Source organism: Maylandia zebra, linkage group LG7 (assembly GCF_041146795.1).
Source record: "Maylandia zebra isolate NMK-2024a linkage group LG7, Mzebra_GT3a, whole genome shotgun sequence".
Lineage (NCBI taxonomy): Eukaryota > Metazoa > Chordata > Actinopteri > Cichliformes > Cichlidae > Maylandia > Maylandia zebra.
Window position 1 is genome coordinate 22,677,588 of NC_135173.1, and position 19,243 is coordinate 22,696,830.

At 39.9% G+C, this 19,243-nt stretch overlaps 1 protein-coding gene across 10 annotated transcripts in view; it reads right to left on the reverse strand.

The window, feature by feature from the left end:
* The window catches only part of ap3b2 (adaptor related protein complex 3 subunit beta 2), a 61,393-nt gene extending 45,704 nt beyond the window's left edge, over positions 1-15,689 (reverse strand). For 4 of the 10 annotated variants that reach the window (XM_076886069.1, XM_076886068.1, XM_076886067.1 and 1 more), the window contains exon 1: positions 8,193-8,848. In XM_076886069.1, coding sequence (XP_076742184.1) covers positions 8,193-8,470 — 278 coding nt within the window. In that variant the 5' untranslated portion in view covers positions 8,471-8,848. Of the gene's footprint in view, positions 1-8,192; positions 8,850-15,446 lie in introns of those variants that run through there. The other 6 variants (XM_076886071.1, XM_076886070.1, XM_076886066.1 and 3 more) reach the window with 4 other exon arrangements.
* Positions 15,690-19,243: the final 3,554 nt, after the last annotated feature.

Below are 19,243 nucleotides of genomic sequence, written 5' to 3' on the forward strand. Positions count from 1 at the left end.
AACATTTGAACATAAAATACCTGGATAATTGGAACGTGGCATAATCGCTAAAACAAAATGACTTCTCAAACACAGACTGTTGATAAATGGGTAGAAACGAGTGTTAGAAATATTTTGGATGCAGCGAAGTAGAACAATACATAAAATAGAATACATTAGGTCTATCAGTATCATATACAGTTGTTTATTATTTAAATAAACAGTCTAGTGATTTTATTAGCCAAATGATGGGCCAGTGATCTGTGAATCAGCAGCTTGTTTGATAAATGATATTATTTCTTCAGCATTTTCTAATTGCAGATCGTCATATGCAAGGGTTTATCGCTGTTCTTTGGTTTTTGATTTTGATGTTGCAGTTTAAAGAACATATGATTACCACGCTAAATCAACAAAACGATGACCAAATCAAGTAAAATATTTTGTTATCACTTGCAGAGTTGAAAAGTATTACTAATTCAAAAAAATTATAATTTATCATATTTGTACTTGACCAAAAAATATAAACATAAGATTGTAAAGCAATTGTCATCTTCTCCAGTTGACTCTATATAAACTTTAATGATGATTCTTGCTATTAAACCACAAGATTTTAAACCATAGCAGAGAACGTCTACTAGCTTTTTCCTATTAACTTGTTCTTTGGGTATAAAAGCTTTTGCTGTTTTATTTTATTCAAGCGCAGTTGTACTTTGGCTAATGTTCATTTTCCACTTCAGGTTTTTAGATTACTAAACAGAAACCAAATAAAGATTTGAGGTGTTCGGATTTAGCTTGTAAAGCTAGTTTTCGATTTAGTTTTTACTACTTTTATTACTTTTGATATCAGTTTTTTACGGAGGAGGAAAAAAAAATTGGGCATGTCTTTTTTTTTTTGTTTCCAGAATTTTGAGATTAAAGTCAGAATTCTGACTTAAATCTCAGAAATCTGACTCAGATTTTGGACATATCCTTTTCTTTTTTTTTCTTTTCTTTTTTTTCTTTTTCTAAGAATTTTGACTTTTTTCTCAGAATTCTGGAAAAGAAGAAAAAATAAATGTGCCCACTTTTTTTCCCAGTGGCCCTAATCCTCTTCCTTAGTTTCTGTCATCTGATACTGCAATATTTACAATTTATAATGTGTATTATATATTTTATTAACATTTGCTGCATCTAGACATAATACTATTTTTGGCTTTGCAATAAGCTCTGCTAGCATACTTGCCTCTATCACCTGTTGCATCTATTGTACAGTTTGTCCATCGTTGAGTGCCAACGAAATGCTGATACAGCAAACTGAAAACGCATTCTCTAGTTTTTATCCAGGAGCCACATGTGGATGACACGAAATTCCATCTAACTTGGACTTGGCAAAGTATATTTATTGTTTTATTGTATATTATTTTCTAACAGCTGTGCTTTGTATCTGCATACAGACTACTGTATAACAGTGCTTTGTTCTCCAGCTTTGCTCATCCATCATTACTGTCAGAAACAACAGAGCGGTCAGCTCACACAGCAGTCTGAGTAGATCTAAGCATCTCCACCCAGCTGCAAAACAAACACAAATAAACGGCAGTGACAGTTTCTACCAAACCTGCCTGTAGGAGAACCTGCAAACACTGGTTTCAGTAAGACAACACAACAATACAGACAGGAACAACTGCTGCAGCTGTCAAGATAAACACACCAGGCTAATTGAATTCTGAAATACTGATGGATGGCATTTTCATGCAACCTTAGCATTCATTCGGCTGCTTCCCCATAAATAAGATACAAAAAGACTTCACGTATTTTCATTCCACAAATACAGAAATGCATGACAACTTTGAGGAGTTGTCTATATAATACCCTCAATCATAACCACTTTAAATCAACTTGTAAGTCTTATTTTCTTTTAATAGTAACAGTGTACATATATATAAATTTGGCAGTGTTATGTGGGTATTATTCAATTTCTGCCCTTCAGCCAGCTGTTTAATTACCCACAATAACAATATGATTCAATAAAAGCAGCTTCTGAAATGTTTTCACATCTAATTATGGAAACAGTTGCACTCATACAGTAAGTTTCTTTAAATCTGACATTACTTAGCACAAAAGGAAAACTGTAAACTACTCTAAAACCACCAAACAGGACAACTCTCTCAGCAGACAGACCTTTCATTACGAATCAGGGTCTTGTCATTTGGTGGTATGGGAAAAGAAGGGTGGAGTTCAGTTGGTGGTGGGTGGCGTGATTGCTGCACATTTCCCCCAGCGGGTTTCCAAGGCAACAAAGAATGCAATAAAATGAAGTTAAGTGATTTCCCGGTTTCCCGGAGAGCCTTTGTTGCATCTGACAGTATTACCACGTGGGATCATCATCGACTCTAACAACCGAGTCCAGAGTCTCTGAAAATTATTGAGTGACTGCACACTTGTTTTAGAACAGGTGAGAGATGGGAGGCTCAGATGTGGCGAAACTGGGGTTTCCCCTCACACAAACAACCTCGCTGCTGGCATTGAGAGTATTTCTTAAAGCTTCTCTTTTAACTGAAGTATATCTGAAAAATAAAGGGATCTATATTGTATTATAGTGCTGGCCTTCGAATTTGGCTAATACCCCCTAAACTGTGAGACGCAAATGTAAAATATTGTTCTTTATTTATATCACTACAACATGCAGGTTGCAATATACAGCTTCTGCTACCAAAGTTTAAATATGTTATTAGTTGTATGAGCTTTTAAAAGACATCATTACACTTCTATAATTCATGTCAGATCCATTCATCCTTCTCCAGTTCAGACTGGAGGTGGCTGGAGCCTATCCCAGCTGCAATGGGTGGTACACTCTGTAGAGGCTCACCTACATGTGAGACCCTTCAATTTAATAAATTAAATCAACAGATATTCAGTGATTACTACAGTAAGTGCATACATATTACTGATGTGCAGTTATATGTATTCTCCATATCTTATGGCATAACTGGGAAACAACCCCTCGGCTGTACTTTTCCAGCTTTCGGCTAAAGTGCCAACAAAGTTTTCGCTAGAGCTCCTTGTTGCCAGGAACAGTAAACCGCACAATCATAGACTCAGCCCATCCTTGTTGTTGCCTCATTGGCAGATTTGTATAAGGATGTATATGACTGTGTGCTCTGCATTTGAGTTACAAGTCAAAACACATTGGTCAAGCAGTACTGCAAATACTGCTAGAGCTGTAACTTCCTCAGATCTTGTCATCTTCTCCGTAAATGAAGTTGTGTCCAAAATGCTTTAAATTAAAAAAAATCAAAACATTTTCCTTCAGATTAAAATTAAAGCTATTGAGATATTGGACCCTCGCGGTTTATATAGTCTCTCAGTCATTAGACACTGGGGACCTGTCAAGTGTGCCTCACGCCCTAAGACAGCTGGGATAGACTCCAGCTCCACATGATCCTGAGCTCGAGAAGCAGTTAATAAAATGGATGGACTGCGAGATGGAGTTTTATAATTCATAACTTTAAAATTTATCCTTATGAGGGTGTTGACATTAACCTTCAAGTGATTGAGCCATAAATTTGTACATGTGATATTTTACAAATGTAAACATTTCAGAATATCTGTTACAGGTAAATGAATCAGACCAGGCATGATGAGAGCCAGGAGAGCCTGAAAGATTCAAAAATCAAAGAATGTATGAGGAAATGATCTTAAAACAATGTTGTGATTAATTCATCCTGTGCAGTGTGAATGTATCTCCCAACACTGCATGTTATTTAAATCAGGCTCCAACCAGTGCTACAAATGACTTCCGAAAGAAGATAATCAAACTGCAGGCAGAACTTTTACTTACTCTGCTGTGAGAGTGGGAGGCTGCTGGGGTGCACGATATAATTCATCTGTTTTGGTCATGTGACAGCAGTGAATGGAGGCTTGCAGTCTGTGAGGAGGTGGCTGCTGCAGAACACAGTCGGTTTATCACGACTCTGCCCCGAGTTTAAAGTGTGTGTGCGCAGGCGTTTGTGTGTCTGTGTGCTAAGAAAAGCCTCTGCTTTTTGCTCCGCCAAGCATCAAAGTGTTAATAATTGCACTGCATTGCGAATAATATAGTTCACTCTGTCACACACTTCAAAAACCTGCACTCATCAAAGACTGTCACATTAAGACACCACAGCAAGGATTATTTTTGGATGCAAGTGCAGAACTCTTGCTGTTTTGTTTTTTTATATTTTGGTCAAAACAAACAAGAAAATAAATGAATGGATATTGCAGCCTAATGTTGATTTACAGCAGAAAGGGAAGGAAGTGGCTCATTTCATCCTTTAAAATAATGAAAATGAATCACAGCCTTTGGCTAAAACAAGTGATCATTTCTATCAACACAGCCTGAAACCTCAACTTCTACTTACTTTGATGTGGGAAAAACCTTTTTGTCTTTAAAAGTGAAAAACAGATAAAAATATTACAAGGCAAGTCTCAAAATGGTAAATGCACTGGTTCTTTTATAGTTTATTTCTGCTATAACTGAGGACTCAAACTGGCGTATAAAACAAAATGCCAACTCTTTTATTCATGTCTCATTCACCCATTTACAAACACATTGATACAGCAACATTTTCTATACCTAAGTGCTTTCTATCTAACATTTATACTCCAATGAATGCAGTGGGAGCAACTCAGGGTTCAGTATCTTGCTCAACGATACTTAAGTATACTGAAGCAGGCAGGGATCGAACCACTAACCTTCCGGTTAGTCGCTGACCTGCTCTAGCTCCTCAAAAGACATCCAACAGCTATAAAAGCGTCTAATGGCAGAATATGTACCTTATGTACAGTTATCAAGTGCTATCAGAGCACATATCAGGCCACATATGTGGTTTACCATGGCAACAGTCGGGTCATAGTGCAAACAGGTTTGTCGCAATAACTGTGTACTGTCGATAATGGTGTTTTTAAGCAAATAAATCACAAAATGTCTCAACAATGTAAATTTAAAAATACAGTAAGTCAAAGAGTAATTGTTTTTTGTATGCTTTTGTACAGTCATGGCCACAGACTCTTGCCAACTTTGGTAAAAAAATCGAACGCTGACTCTGAATGACAGCATTATTGCAATTTCTTTTGAAAGTGAAAAATTAGATTTCATGACAGTGCAAATTTGTCTAAATGTCTAGAGTCTAAATGAAGACTTCACAGGGTATCAAAGTCATTATCCTTTATCTGGTGGGAGGTACGACTGTGATTTCAAATCAGTTTGTCTAAATGTCACATATGGATATGAAGCAAATGTTAACCTCATGGTTGTGCTGAAACCAGAGGATCACCAAAGTCATTCAGATTCATCCTCTGGGAACCATCCAAGTAGTGGATGCAGAGATATTTCACTGGAAAAGTAAACCTTAACCTGCTGATGGCACGAAAGGAAAGTCAGCAAATTATTTAAGTCATTAGGATTAATCCTAGTCGAACCCAAGTCCTAGACTGTGAAGGTAAATATGTTCATATGGGAGATGAAGTTCTGTATTTTCATAACAGAAATTAACCATATATGAGACAAATTTCCACTGCTTAAATTACACATTCTTTTTACCTCTAATTAAAGCCTGTGGCTGAAAGCAAAGAGGTGGTACTTCTACTGATTGTTATCAGCAACAATTCTAGAAAACAGGAAACCAGTAAATTATGACTTAAAGACAAAGTCAACTTTAAAATTTAGCAGCCACGGTGAAACTTCCCTATCAAAGGCTCAATTTGCTTTTCCAGCTTGTGTTGCCCCCCCCCCCCGATCAGCCTAACTAATTAATAAAGTGACAGGGATTAATGTGGCCTGTTTGATGACAAACAAGCCTTTAGAAGACCTAATTAAAACTGAACCTGCACCATTCATTACATTTGCTGTGGCCAAACATTGAATGTGTCAAACAGGAATGCTCAATTATTTGCACACACACACACACACACACACACACACACACACACACACACACACACACACACACACACACACACACAAGAAAAAAAGAAAATTAAAAGACTATATTGAGAAACTTCAGGACAAATAAACCTCTAACTGGTTTTAGACGTCCCAGCTTGAGCTCAAAGGACCTGCAGTAATTCAATACCAGCACTAGGTTTCTCATTTCTCTGGAAACCCTGTCCTGCTGAACAACAGATGAATTTACAAACCAGCGTTGAATTATTTAGCCCAGTGTGGTACAACAGAGCTGACGGGCGGTCAGGTTACCTGCCACCATCGCCAAGCGATCAGCGGGACTCTTCCTTCTGGAAAGTCTCCATGGGATTTGGCCAGTGTTTCATGTGTTTAATGACACACTTTTAGGTGTAATGTCAGTTTGTTCATCAAGAACAGGGTGCAATAACACCAAAAGCAAAAGATATGAAAATGTATTTGCATGAATCAGCGGCGAGTGAAAGATTGAGGAGTTGCAGCTTGAATTTATAAGCAGCTGTTTTACATAAGCCGTCTCTCTTAGCAGAGCCGCGTCTTGTTTTTCCACAGTTACAGATGCAGAATTTGCCTCTTAAAGCCAACCAGAAGAGAATTTCTGTGCCTCTCCAGTCTTGTAAAATTAAAAGAAACTGCTGTAGCTGGTAGGTATGACCCAATAAAAATCTGAAAGTATAATTACATCTCCCTTGAAGAAAAAACAGCTTCTGAAGAGCGCTACACTGACTTTACATTTTAGTGGTTTGCAGTCTAATTAGTTATAGTAGCTCTATGGCCTTTAATTCATACACTCAGTCTAATTCCAATAAACAACTGCACTCCTTTTTCTAATTTCTTTAATAAATCCATCTGCATTTATACCAACCCGGTCCCCGGGGCACCATGACATGTGATAGCAGTTCCCTTCTTTTTAAAGCCAAGTCTACTCTGCACCACTGCACATGTTGCACATGTCCATGAAATGCTTCCTTATGATTCTTATAGACTTGAACCTAGATAGTGCGCTTTTATTTCATTAGTGCCTCAGTAGGAAATTAACGAGTAACTAGCTTAATAAGTAATTCCTTTAGACATTTTCTGTTTCCGCCTTTTCCAGGTCAAGCATTTTCTACTCGTCTCTTTTTTTATGTTTTTGTAAACTGAATATTTTCTGATTTGAGGCCATCAGACAAGGCCATTAGTGGAGAAAACAACCAGCAGATTGATGATGATGATGCCAATTTTCAGAAGCAGGTCTACAGTCTATTTATTCACTCTACGTACTAGCTATCTCAGAATGTGCAGTAAACGTTTTCTGCACAATACTGTGCAAAAGTATTGTCATCTCATTTGTTTATTTTTTGTGTCAAAGGAGCCAGACTTTCTTGTAATATTTTAAAGGGTTCTTAAGCAGCAGTTCTCCAGACTTTCTTCAGTTTTCCTTTGGGTATTAGCTGCTTTTGCACACATTTTTGGTCCAGTTCTTGTAACTGACAATGTTCAAGGGAATGATTTTGTTTGTTAAGCCACTTAATGCTAAATCATTTGAGCGTTAAAAAGGCACCAGGGATGAACTAGTGTTGTGTCTACATATAACAGACAAATTAGTAAATTTAAGTTGTATTCTTAGGCACTTCACATTACTTGATCTATGAAAAATGCCAAAGAAAACATAGTTTGACAGTCATTAAATAGCATTACTGCACTCACAAGGTGATTTCCAAAGAACTACTATCTTAAAACTTGGTATATTTTGGTACAGTGTGCTTTCCATCTTTCCAAAAATTGAGGAAACAACTATTTACAGCAGCTGAATAATATCTGAAAGTGATGTTCTTAAGAAATAGGACAAAAAAACGGTGACATAAATATATGATATATTACACAAACTTTAAAGATCAGATCTTTAAAGAACATGAAGCTTGGATTACTGCTCAGCCAGCTAAGTGGCAAGTATGGAGAAGTATTTGAGTGAGTCATTAAGATCAGTTCGGCTAAATCAATTAATTTTCCATGGGTGTTCCTGGAAAAGATTTCCTCCATGTTTAACCAGCAGACTAATGCCTTGCTGTAAAGCCCGTGCCATTTGTTCTACAGGACGTCTAAGCAACAGGAGGCAAACATAGTAAGTAAAGACTGGATCGGGCCGCTAACACTCACTTTTACACTGTTAAGCACCCTGTTAGCCCATTTTTGACATTTTAATCTTGTTCTCAAGTTGCATTCACTGAAATCTGCCCTGGAAGAGAAGCAGCTAAATACTCTCTTATTTAACTCTAGCACTGATGAGTTCTCATCCTACCGCAGCGGTTGAGTTTGGAAACCACCACCACCACCTCCACCACCTTCCTCCAGTGGGGCTCGTTCCTCCTGGTCACCTCCTCCTCCTCCACCTGTACCTCCAGATCGGAGGTGGCGCAGCTCATCAGGCTGGAGGGCGCTGTACCAAGCCTGCTGCCCGCTATCGGGAGTCAGCACGGGGCTCTTGTCCTCCTCCTGGCCTTGGACCTGACTTTGCACGGTCTTCACCATGTTCACCGCGTTCACCGGCAGCTGCAGCAGCTTTTGCATGGCGGTCATGTTTTAAACTTCGCCTTGACCTGTGGAACCACAGGTTGGATCACGTGGAGAGAAAAAACAAAGAAAAAAAAAAAGCTGCGAGAAGATCAAAGCTTTCCGGTTAATCGGAGGAAATTCTCCTGGAGCTCCTCACACAGTTTTCATGCCACAAAGAGCAGCGTCAGCTACTCTGTTAGAAATCCTCCTTCCCTCTAAGGCTAAGTATGTGGACATTTCCTGCAAGACTGGCACAGCAAGCCTCCTCATAAATGCTCCATCCTGAGGAGAGGTTGCTGCCTATTCCCCATTAAAAATCCAGCGGTAGCTCCAGAGCTCTGTTGTATTTTTTTCTCTCGCTGTCTTCTGTTACTGCTGAGTGAAGCAGCAGACATCAGCTGCTCAGTAAATGGATGCTCGGCAGCGAGGGGCGTGGAGTTTTATCTGCCGTGACGCCTCTCCTTTCGCGACTCCTCCCTGCTGCTCATGTGGTTCCTGTTGCCGCACCAGTCACTCTCTTCCTCTTTACGCATATGTGTGTGTGTGTGTGTGTGTGTGTGTGTACAACATATTTATATCCCAGCTCACCAACAATGACACAGCCTCTCCCCACCTTTTGCCACGTTATCACTCGCTTCTCCTCGTGTGTGTCATCACTGCTCCAAATCCTCACATTAACAGCTAGAAACTGCACGTCTCCCCTCCACGCTATCACGCCGTCTATCACAGCTTCTTTTATCTGCCCTCACCTGGACTCAACGCCAGCAAGCCTTTGCAGAAATATTTCCTCCCTCCGCTCGCGCATTACGCTTAAAAACCTTCCATCCTATTCATTTTTTATAGCCATCGTTGTGCCTCTTTTTTTCTCTCATCTTACATGACTCAGCTTTCTTGGCAGTGTCGTGATGAGGACATCTCTCTCTCTCTCGCTATATTTCTATGTGGCTCTAAACAAAAAAAAGAAACTGCCTTGAAGCACAACTGACATAACGCGCTTCCTGTGATCTGCAGTAGCTCAGTGACAATTTGTTGACATTTGCTTAAGACTAATAAGATTTTTATCCATGATGTCATCAGGAGCAAACCCTGGGCTTGCTGCGCCGGCAGCATCTTTACAGTAAACAAAAAAACAAAAACAAATGCAGAAGATTTACAGATATCTGCAATTTGCTGTAGTTTTTTCAGAAAATACATTTGACAGTTTAACACATTTCAAACTCTGATCTCCTGATTCTCAGTTTAAAGCACTCAAAAAAGCCAAAAGCTGAACATCACATTTTTTTCTTTTAAACATCCAAATACAGTTGATTTGTGACAGCAACGACACAGCACTGCTGCTGGCTTTTCTTAACTTAGATTGTCTTTTTTTCTCTGTCTGGTCTTTAGGTGCAGTGCAGTGCTATCACACCCTCTAAATGAAGGAGGATGAGAGCAAAATTATATATGAAGACATAAATTAATAAACTCTCATATAGTCTAAAGTTGGATGATTCATATTCATGCTCTGTGTGGCCACAATGGAGATAAGGCTGGTACCTACATTGTGTTCGAGTTCGATGAAAATATTATTAACAATGTCATTACTATGCTAAATATAAGATCACAGCCAGTAGTCAAGCCTTAAAACCCAAGGAAGCACTGGTCACTACTGGCTATCACTGATATAGCACTTGTGTTGCCTGACAGTCAGTCAATTTAGGAGCTGTTTTTTAACAAATCAAACTGTCCATTTTCATAGCTGCTTATCCAAATTAATTTCAAGGGGAAGAGTGAAGCCATCCCAGTCACTGATTACCTTTCTTTGTTCTGCGGTAGGAAACGGATGAACCATGAGGAAAACTACGTAAGCTCAGAAGGAACATGCAAACTCCACACAGCAATGCTCCAGTCACCAGAAGCCAAGTCAAATCCCAGAAGCCCATTCAGAGCCAGTAGTACAGTATAGTACAGACTAGTAAATGCAAACAATAATACTTAACACTGTTCAGTTTGAACAAAAACTTTAAAGACAACACTTTGTGGATATAAGGTGAGCATATTAACACAACCTGGTTGTGTTTTACAACGTCACATTTTAGGTAACTCACTTTTTTTTCTTTGTGAAGATATCATGTTCATATCTTAGTTTAACTATTTCACTCTTTCTGTCATAAAGATGGCATTTGATGACCTCCACTCAGTATACATCAATGAAAACATGGCTTGACAATAGGGCTGTTCGATATAACGATATATATCGGATGACGATATAAAAACATCTATCGTTTCATTTTACGCTATCATTTGTTTCGTGGTGTCGCAAAATAAACTGTTTACGGCAATATTTTTTCATCGTTTTGATGGACACTGTAGTGGCTATATTAAATTCTTAAAGTTCTCTCTTTCTCTTATATTTTCAATCAAATCCCGCAGTGCCAGACGTGTTCCGCTGCTGAAGCCAGTGCATGTCCAGGCCCGTCTGAAGTTTGCCAGAGAGCACATGGATGATACAGCAGAGGATTGGGAGAATGTCATGTGGTCAGATGAAACCAAAGTAGAACTTTTTGGTATAAACTCAACTCGTCGTGTTTGGAGGAAGAAGAATACTGAGTTGCATCCCAAGAACACCATACCTACTGTGAAGCATGGGGGTGGAAACATCATGCTATGGGGCTGTTTTTCTGCCAACGGGACAGGACGACTGATCCGTGTTAAGGACAGAATGAATGGGGCCATGTATCGTGAGATTTTGAGCCAAAACCTCCTTCCATCAGTGAGAACTTTGAAGATGAAACGAGGCTGGGTCTTCCAACATGACAATGATCCAAAACACACCGCCCGGGCAACAAAGGAGTGGCTCCGTAAGAAGCATTTGAAAGTCCTGGAGTGGCCTAGCCAGTCTCCAGACCTCAACCCCATAGAAAATCTGTGGCGGGAGTTGAAAGTCCGTGTTGCTCGGCGACAGCCCCAAAACATCACTGCTCTCGAGAAGATCTGCATGGAGGAATGGGCCAAAATACCAGCTACTGTGTGTGCAAACCTGGTAAAGACCTATAGTAAACGTTTGACCTCTGTTATTGCCAACAAAGGTTATGTTACAAAGTATTGAGTTGTATTTTTGTTATTGACCAAATACTTATTTTCCACCCTGATTTACGAATAAATTCTTTACAAATCCTACCATGTGGATTCATGGATTTTTTTTTCACATTCTGTCTCTCACAGTTGAAGTGTACCTCTGGTGCAAATTACTGACCTCTGTCATCATTTTAGGTGGGGGAACTTGCACAATCGGTGGCTGACTAAATACTTTTTTGCCCCACTGTAAGACTTGACTTTCTCTGACTTTACTAGACAGATACAGTGAAGACTGACCAGGAAAGAGAGACATGCAGCAAAGGGCCACAGGTCAGACTTGAACCCAGGCCGGCAGCTCTTAACCATGTAGTATGTGGGCACCTGCACATCCAACTGAGCTAAACTGGCACCCAAAACTTTTGATTTTATTGTTTAAGAACACTGACCTACGATAATAATAAAAAAAAGAAGCCAAGGCCTTTTTCGTTAAGTCTTGCAAACAAATAGTCACCTGCATCAGTCTCTGGTCCTTTCAAAGTCATAATTTATTTGTCTTACGTGCTGAAGGACAGTGTACACTTTTAAACGGAAGAAAGCCGATCTTTTCTCTGGATGATAATATACAAAAAGATTGGCACGATCTGAGGACCGAAGCAACGTTTCACATCCAACGTGTCTCCAAGGCAACAACAGTGAAGGTCGTGTTAGTGTGCTTCCACCATTATGTTTGCAGACAAACCGGTTAACCCACCTTCACTGAGCAAATTTTGACTTCTGCACACACACACATCTCTATATCAACAATATCCAGCCTACACTGGAAAAACAGTAAAGAGGGTGGCATTTAATCACAAGTAGTTTTGCACTAATGACTAATGTTTGCCAGACAAACTCGAGACAAAACCTCCTCCTCCTCCACATCCAAAGTCAGTTCAGAGCCTGAAATTCTGCCATCTATAGACACATGGCTCCCTCTGCTGGTGAATTATGGTGACGCTGAAGGCATTAGAAACTGAGCGGGGAATGTTCTTGCTTCACCCACACAGTCTTCTTATGCTTACTGCCCTTTCCATTGGAGCAACAAGTCGCCAGTCAGGGTTAACACAGATACAATATCCTCATTTCTTGTATCCTCAGTTCCTCTCCTTGTGCCTCTGTCCCTTTTCACCAAAGATGTGAGTAGAGGAGAAGCAGAAGAGACACGAGGAGAGAGAAACCAAGGTAACAGGGATTTAATAAATGAGACATCCTTTGCGTTGGAGCCTCATTTTAAAAGCATTGCAGAGTTTGATGCGTGGCACAACCGCATCATGAATTGTTTTATTTAAAACCCGACTACTGTTGCCGTTCACGCTATCAGATTTAATAGTGCATGTTGGAGTTTTTTATATTTAGGACCCACATGGCACAATGTGAAAGATTTACCTTTTCTAATCCAACACAGAAGCAGTTTGATCAGCTTAAATAATGGAAACATTGAAAACAAGTTATTCAATGAGTCTTCCTCTTGCAGTGGTTTGTACATTGCAGCTAGGGGTTACGACTCATGTACATGCTGCAGGTACGCTTGCCCACCCTCGATTATAGCTCCTGCAGCAAGCTTCCTCTTTCTTCTCGCCTCCAGATGCATTTTACAGATTGATAGACCCTTTAGCATGCCATACTGAGATTGATATCTAGTTCACAGGCAAAGGGACAGAGGAGGTATACGTTAGTGAAATTAGCAATGCCAATTCATTCACACTGACATTCATACTCACATCCAATTTAGGATCCAAGTGACCTAGTCTAAGCTAACATGTCTGTCTTGGATCTGTGGGAGGAAGCCAGGGGGAACCCACAGAGGCACCTGGATAAAATACAAACTCCACACAGGAAGGCCCCAGCTGGCCAGTGAATTTGAGTCCAGGATGTCTTTGCTGTGACACAACAGTGCTAACCACTGCACTAATGTGTCACCTTTGTGCTCATCATGTCCAAAATGAAAAATACTCTCAGCAGCCAGTGGTACTCTTCAGCCTCCAAGTAGATACACATAGGTATTAATTTCAAAATCCTAGGTGACTTCTTTCTTGAGTTATTGCATTCACAAGATTCTCAGAAAGCTTGACCTGTGACCTATAACCTTGAGGACAAGTTCACTGAGATGCAAACTTATCTGAGATTTTTAGCAGATACACCTATGTTATCAATTTGAAACTCCTACAGTGTGTCGTTGCTGCCCTGGCAGAATGAGAACAATACCCCATCAGGCTTTCATGGAGGGAAAAGTCGTAAAAAGCAAAAATAAAACTGTAGGAGTGCACGGTGTGTTAAATTGTCATTTCTATTGCACCGTTTAATCCCATCTCATCAGATATTTTTCACGCATGACAATTTGACTTTGCATGCTAGTGAAAAAAATTATTTTGTAAATAATAACTTTCTGAAATTTGTCTGTAGTTAAGCAGTAGTTTCAATAAAAACAAACAAAACAAACAAAGAAAAAACTATTGTTAAATGACTAAATGCTTTAAGCTATGAGCCTCTATAAGATGTTGTTAGCTGGTATTAGTGAAACTTTCGTTAAAGTGGATCTAACGTTGTTGGACTTGGACACTGGTGAACAAACTCAGAGAGAAAGCTGAGGAGGTAATTTAGCCATTTATATAGCGCTTATCTACTCTCATAGAGTACTCAGAGCACTCTATACAACATGCCACATTCACCCAATCACCTCCATTCATACAAGCACTTTCTTCTATAACCCTCTTTACTTTAGTGCTGTTTAGCTAACATTCACACACATTCACGCTCCGATGGATGCATTGGAGAGCAACTGGGGATTAGGATATTTGGCATCACCACCAACCTTCCAATCAGTAACTGACTTGCTCTACCAACTGAGCTACAGCCACCCCCGCAATCAGCTGTGTCGAATCAAAGACACATCTAAAACCTGCAGGACACCGGCCCATGAGACCTGGAGTTCCCCCACCCCTGCTCTAATCTGCTGACAATAAGTAACTGTGATGAATACATTCTTTTTATTTTCAATTAAAAATGTGAAAAAATTACTCACTGTAACTTTAAACACTAACCTTAAATTAAATAAACATGTAGAAGGAGCTGGAGCATGCTGACCAGGAAACAGGTGTATACCATTAAATTAAAAATGGCTTAATTAACAAGTTCATTGTCTAATGTGCAATCACAGACTGCCTCTGTATAGCTGTGTGTACCTCTTTCCCTGTTTGTGTGCCCCAATAAAGGTCAAAGTTTTCCAGATTACCAGTTATTATGCCCTATGTTATTTAAAAACATTTTTAAACACATTTTTCACAGTTGTTCAGGATGCAATATTCCTGAAAAAATGCGACTCAATGTAGTTGCAGTCAGGACTGATGACTGATGATTATTTAGCTGGTTTTGCTTTGTTTGTGATGACCTCATGATGTTTTATTTTCATGTAATGTGGAACTTCCTTCCGGTCCGGGCCTGTGTGCCGCCACCAGGCTGAGCTGCTGCCGCTGTCCAGCAGGGGTGGTGCTGAAACCTTGGAGCTCAGGCCTCGTATCCCCCCTGTGACAGGCCTTTCGCATCCCACTTCACAAACATGACGTATAAACACCGTAACCTTAAAAGCCTCACACACGTGAGCAAAGAAATGTAATAACAGGAGCGAACAACAAACAGCAGCGAGCCGCACACCGCAGCCTTATAGCGGCCAAATCACAGCCCGAGACTCAGAACTAGAAAACGAAGGCGCTGCTTTCAATCACGGGCCTGTAGCAACAAAGTTCAACATGCTGTCTATTATCTATTGACGTTACAGCATACTTTATGTACGTGTTAGCGGACATAAGGCTGCCCCTCCCCCACCATAAGCTGGCCCATAACACCCCTCCCCACAATATGACAAACAGAAACAGTAACAGGCAGCACCGAGGCAGGTAGCTCGTACCTTTTGTAGTCGGAGGAGAAAATCCCTCCGCTCGCCGGATCGTGACCGTACTCCGGCTCCCCCACGCTGGACGAGCCGCCCTTCTCATCGTTAAAAGCGGAGCTGGCAGACATAGCCGTGTCTTTCAGTGTGTTTGTGTTTTTGTTCTTGTCGCTCTCAAAGAGCAGCAGCGACGGCGATTCAGTGCAGAAGGCAGCGGGATACACGGCTCTTAAAGGCGCATACACACCGCCGTTATCTCCGGGATGCTCGGCTGGGGTGGGGGGGGGGGGGGGGGGGGGGGGGGGGTTATGAGGTCACGTGACTTTTCTGGATCCTCCCCCCCGGGATATATATGTGTATATATATATATTTAAATATATATATATACACATATATATATACATATATATGTGTATATATATATTTTTCTTTCATACATTTTTATATAACAGGCAGTTGAAAATTTGTATTATCTCAACTATTAACTCTAGAAACCTGTTATTATCAAAACACACACACACAACTTCTTATGTGGTAGAGTATAGTAGATAGTCTTTCACCGGCCCCGTTCTCCCCTACACTGCTAAAACTAGTGGTCTCTCTCACACTCAGGCTGTACTTCCAAAATAAACTGAAATAAATCAAATGGACATAGGCTGGAAAATAAATAAAAAATGATGTGAAACCAATTCAGGAAGAAAACATTGCCATTAACTTTAAAGTTGTTGAAAAGTTCAGTGTCATGACACACAAGTGAATCTGGTTAGTCGCTCACAATCATGGTGGATTTATGACTTCAAAGTTTGACCTGATGGTAGCCTGGCTGTCCCTAACAGTATAGGACCTGCTGCATGGGGCTATTATTGTAGCAAACGCATTTGTGCCTGTGAATCTCAGTCCACATGTGTGTATTTCAATCTGTGTGAGGATTTATGTGTGGGATTGTTAGAAAATCAACCCAGCAGAGATATAATTTTTTTTCAAATTGTTGGAAAAACCAGGAATGATGATCTTCAGTATCTTGCAGTAAGTTTACACTGTCAGTTCCAGGTGCATCACTCTGGTTTCTAGCTAGAGATCAAATCCACTGACTTGTATACAGTGAGTTTGTTTTTACCTAACTGCTTCAGCTAGCTCCTTTCTGTCTGATCCTATGAAAGAGTGTACTCAGTGTGCAGCGGTGTTTGGGTACAGGCACATGCGGGGGGCTTGAGCACCTGCCCCTTTCCTGATGGATGCCCCAAGTGCCCTTTTCTTGAGGTATTTTTTTATGTGTCTGTGTACATGTGGAGCCCCGCCTGTGCCCCTCAAAAATAACATTTTAATCACAATTTTGCTAAACAAAAAGATCTGGCTTGTATCAGTCACATGACAACCATTAACCAATGCTCACCCTTGACAGCAGAGCGTGCTAGTATTACTTTATTTTTTCATTCTCATTACTTTATTGTTATAGCACTAGGAATAAATAACAAGAGAAGGATTCTGGATCAGCACCATGATGCAAACTTGTGGCCATGGTATATACAGTATTCTGGAGAAGATATAAAAATGTCACTGTATGTGCATATGTATGTGTTTTATGTGTATAGATTTTTAAGGACATGAGGAGAAAACAGTGACAAAGGTAGCTATGTGAGGCTGTTAAAGGCAGTGGATCCCTCACCAGTTGAATTAAAAAGAGCACAGGTAACATTAACACATGTACCAGTTGTTGCATTGCAGAGGTATTTAAGTATAAAAACAATAATAAACACAATTGCAGTGTTTTGGTTCTATAACATCATTCCATCATTACTTAATTATGACTTTATTACTATTAAAGCAATAACAAATTGCGCCCTTTTCTCAGATGAAAAGCAAGTGGAGAGTGATACATGAGATGAGATGGAAGGAGGAAGAGAGGCAAAGAGTGAGTCACAGGCAGAGCCTAATTTATTCCCCACAGTGTTTTCTTTTTCTTTATTTTATTTATTTTATTTTTTTAATCTGTTGCATTACGGTTCCAAGTGCTGTCACCAATCTTTGTATTTTATTATTATCTCATAACACTTGTTTAATCAACTACCATCTCTCCTATGGACTTTTTAACCCTTTAAGACCTACCATAGAACCAAGTCCGCCAGAGCTTATATTATATTTTTACATGCTGTAGTGCCATTTTTGGGAGCATTTCAAGTTACACCAATTTTTATATACTGCAGGAAAACGAAAATAAATATTATAATGCAAATTTGCAAAAAAAACCAGCATATGCATCAAAATAAACTATTTCCAGCAGTGCAATATGAGTCCTAAGCATCCCAGAAACGACACAGAAAGTCATAAAGTCAAACATAACTTTTAAAAACACCAGTATAGGCTCATAAGGCCCTGATGGTAAAAAACTACATTTCTGCAAAATGCTGTCACTTCCAGGTTTGGGCAGGACATGGCGGACATGCGATAGTTCATGCTGATGGAGCAGGAAGTGTTACAAACAGCTGATCGGATCGGCAAAGCGTGTTTCTGGAATAGTATGTTTTTGTTGCTGCAAGTGCTTTTTATGCAGTTTTTGCAAAGCTATATGTGGAACGAAACTGTGACTTAGGACAAGCTGATGGCATAAGATGTAAGTACAACTCCTCCGGTTTCATATGCAAAAAAAAATTATTGCGCTAGCTTATGTGGTTGCAGTGCTACCAGGATTTAAAAATAGTTACGCAAAATGGAGCGTGCCTGCTCTGACCGGCTTTCTACAGTCTCAGACCAACACAGCCCTGCCCTCCAGCGCCATCAGCAGCAGCAACCCCTCAATAGCAACATTGTACCCCATTAGGTAAAACATAGGCATAAGTTTACTTTGCATTGTCCCCATCTGATCACAATGATGTAGTATGATGCAATTCTCTATTAGATCCTTGATGTATGTGAGTTGTTGTCATTCAGCCTGGTTCTGTGCGCCCCTTTTTAACTTTGAGCAGAACTAAACTAGAGAATAGCTTTATTGTTGGATTTTACAGGAAGATATCCGAAACTAGGAAAACACTAGGAACTGAACAAGGAATTACTAGCCACTTAAAATTGTTAAATAGCAATCATGTGGGGCTTAGTTACACCTAATAGTGAGACCTCTTTTTCTAGCAAAGGTAGCCTTTAGGTGCTGCAGTTCAACTGCCTGAAACCAGCATGTGATCAATCACTCTACAAACATCAGTTGTGCATCTTTTGAATGAAAAAAACAGTTTATGATATCTATGAGTAAATCATATGAGCACCGACCCACAGACCCACAATGTTTTTAATCTAGCGTTTCACTGACACCTAGTGGACACTGATACAAAAGTAAAGAAGATTGAAAGTGTTTGAAAAAATGTTTTTATTGGAACGCTTCATAGGATCAGTAAAATTAATGAAAGCACATGATGTTCCAGCACTGACTGGCAGCAGGTCTTCACTGATAAAGGTGGTCTCTGTCTGGAGCTGAAGGGGTGCAGCAGAAGAGGATGTGGATGCAGGGAGGTGTAGATTTGTATTGTTTAGTGTCTCTGTGTTTGTCAGCTGCACACACACTGACTGCAGGTGAGGCAGGTAAGTAACACCTGGCTCTCTGTCTCACAAATGAATAAGAACATGATGGCTTTATCTGAGCTGGGCTCATGGAAAACTTCTTGGTTTTCTGAACTTCCTGTTCAGGTTTAGATGCCCACACTGCAACACAAAGTAATAAAAGTCAATAAGTCTTCTTTTTCTAACACATTTTTGTCTCAATTTTATCACATATCACATGAAAAAACGCTGCAATTCTCAGAAATCTTCTCTCACATCTACACAGA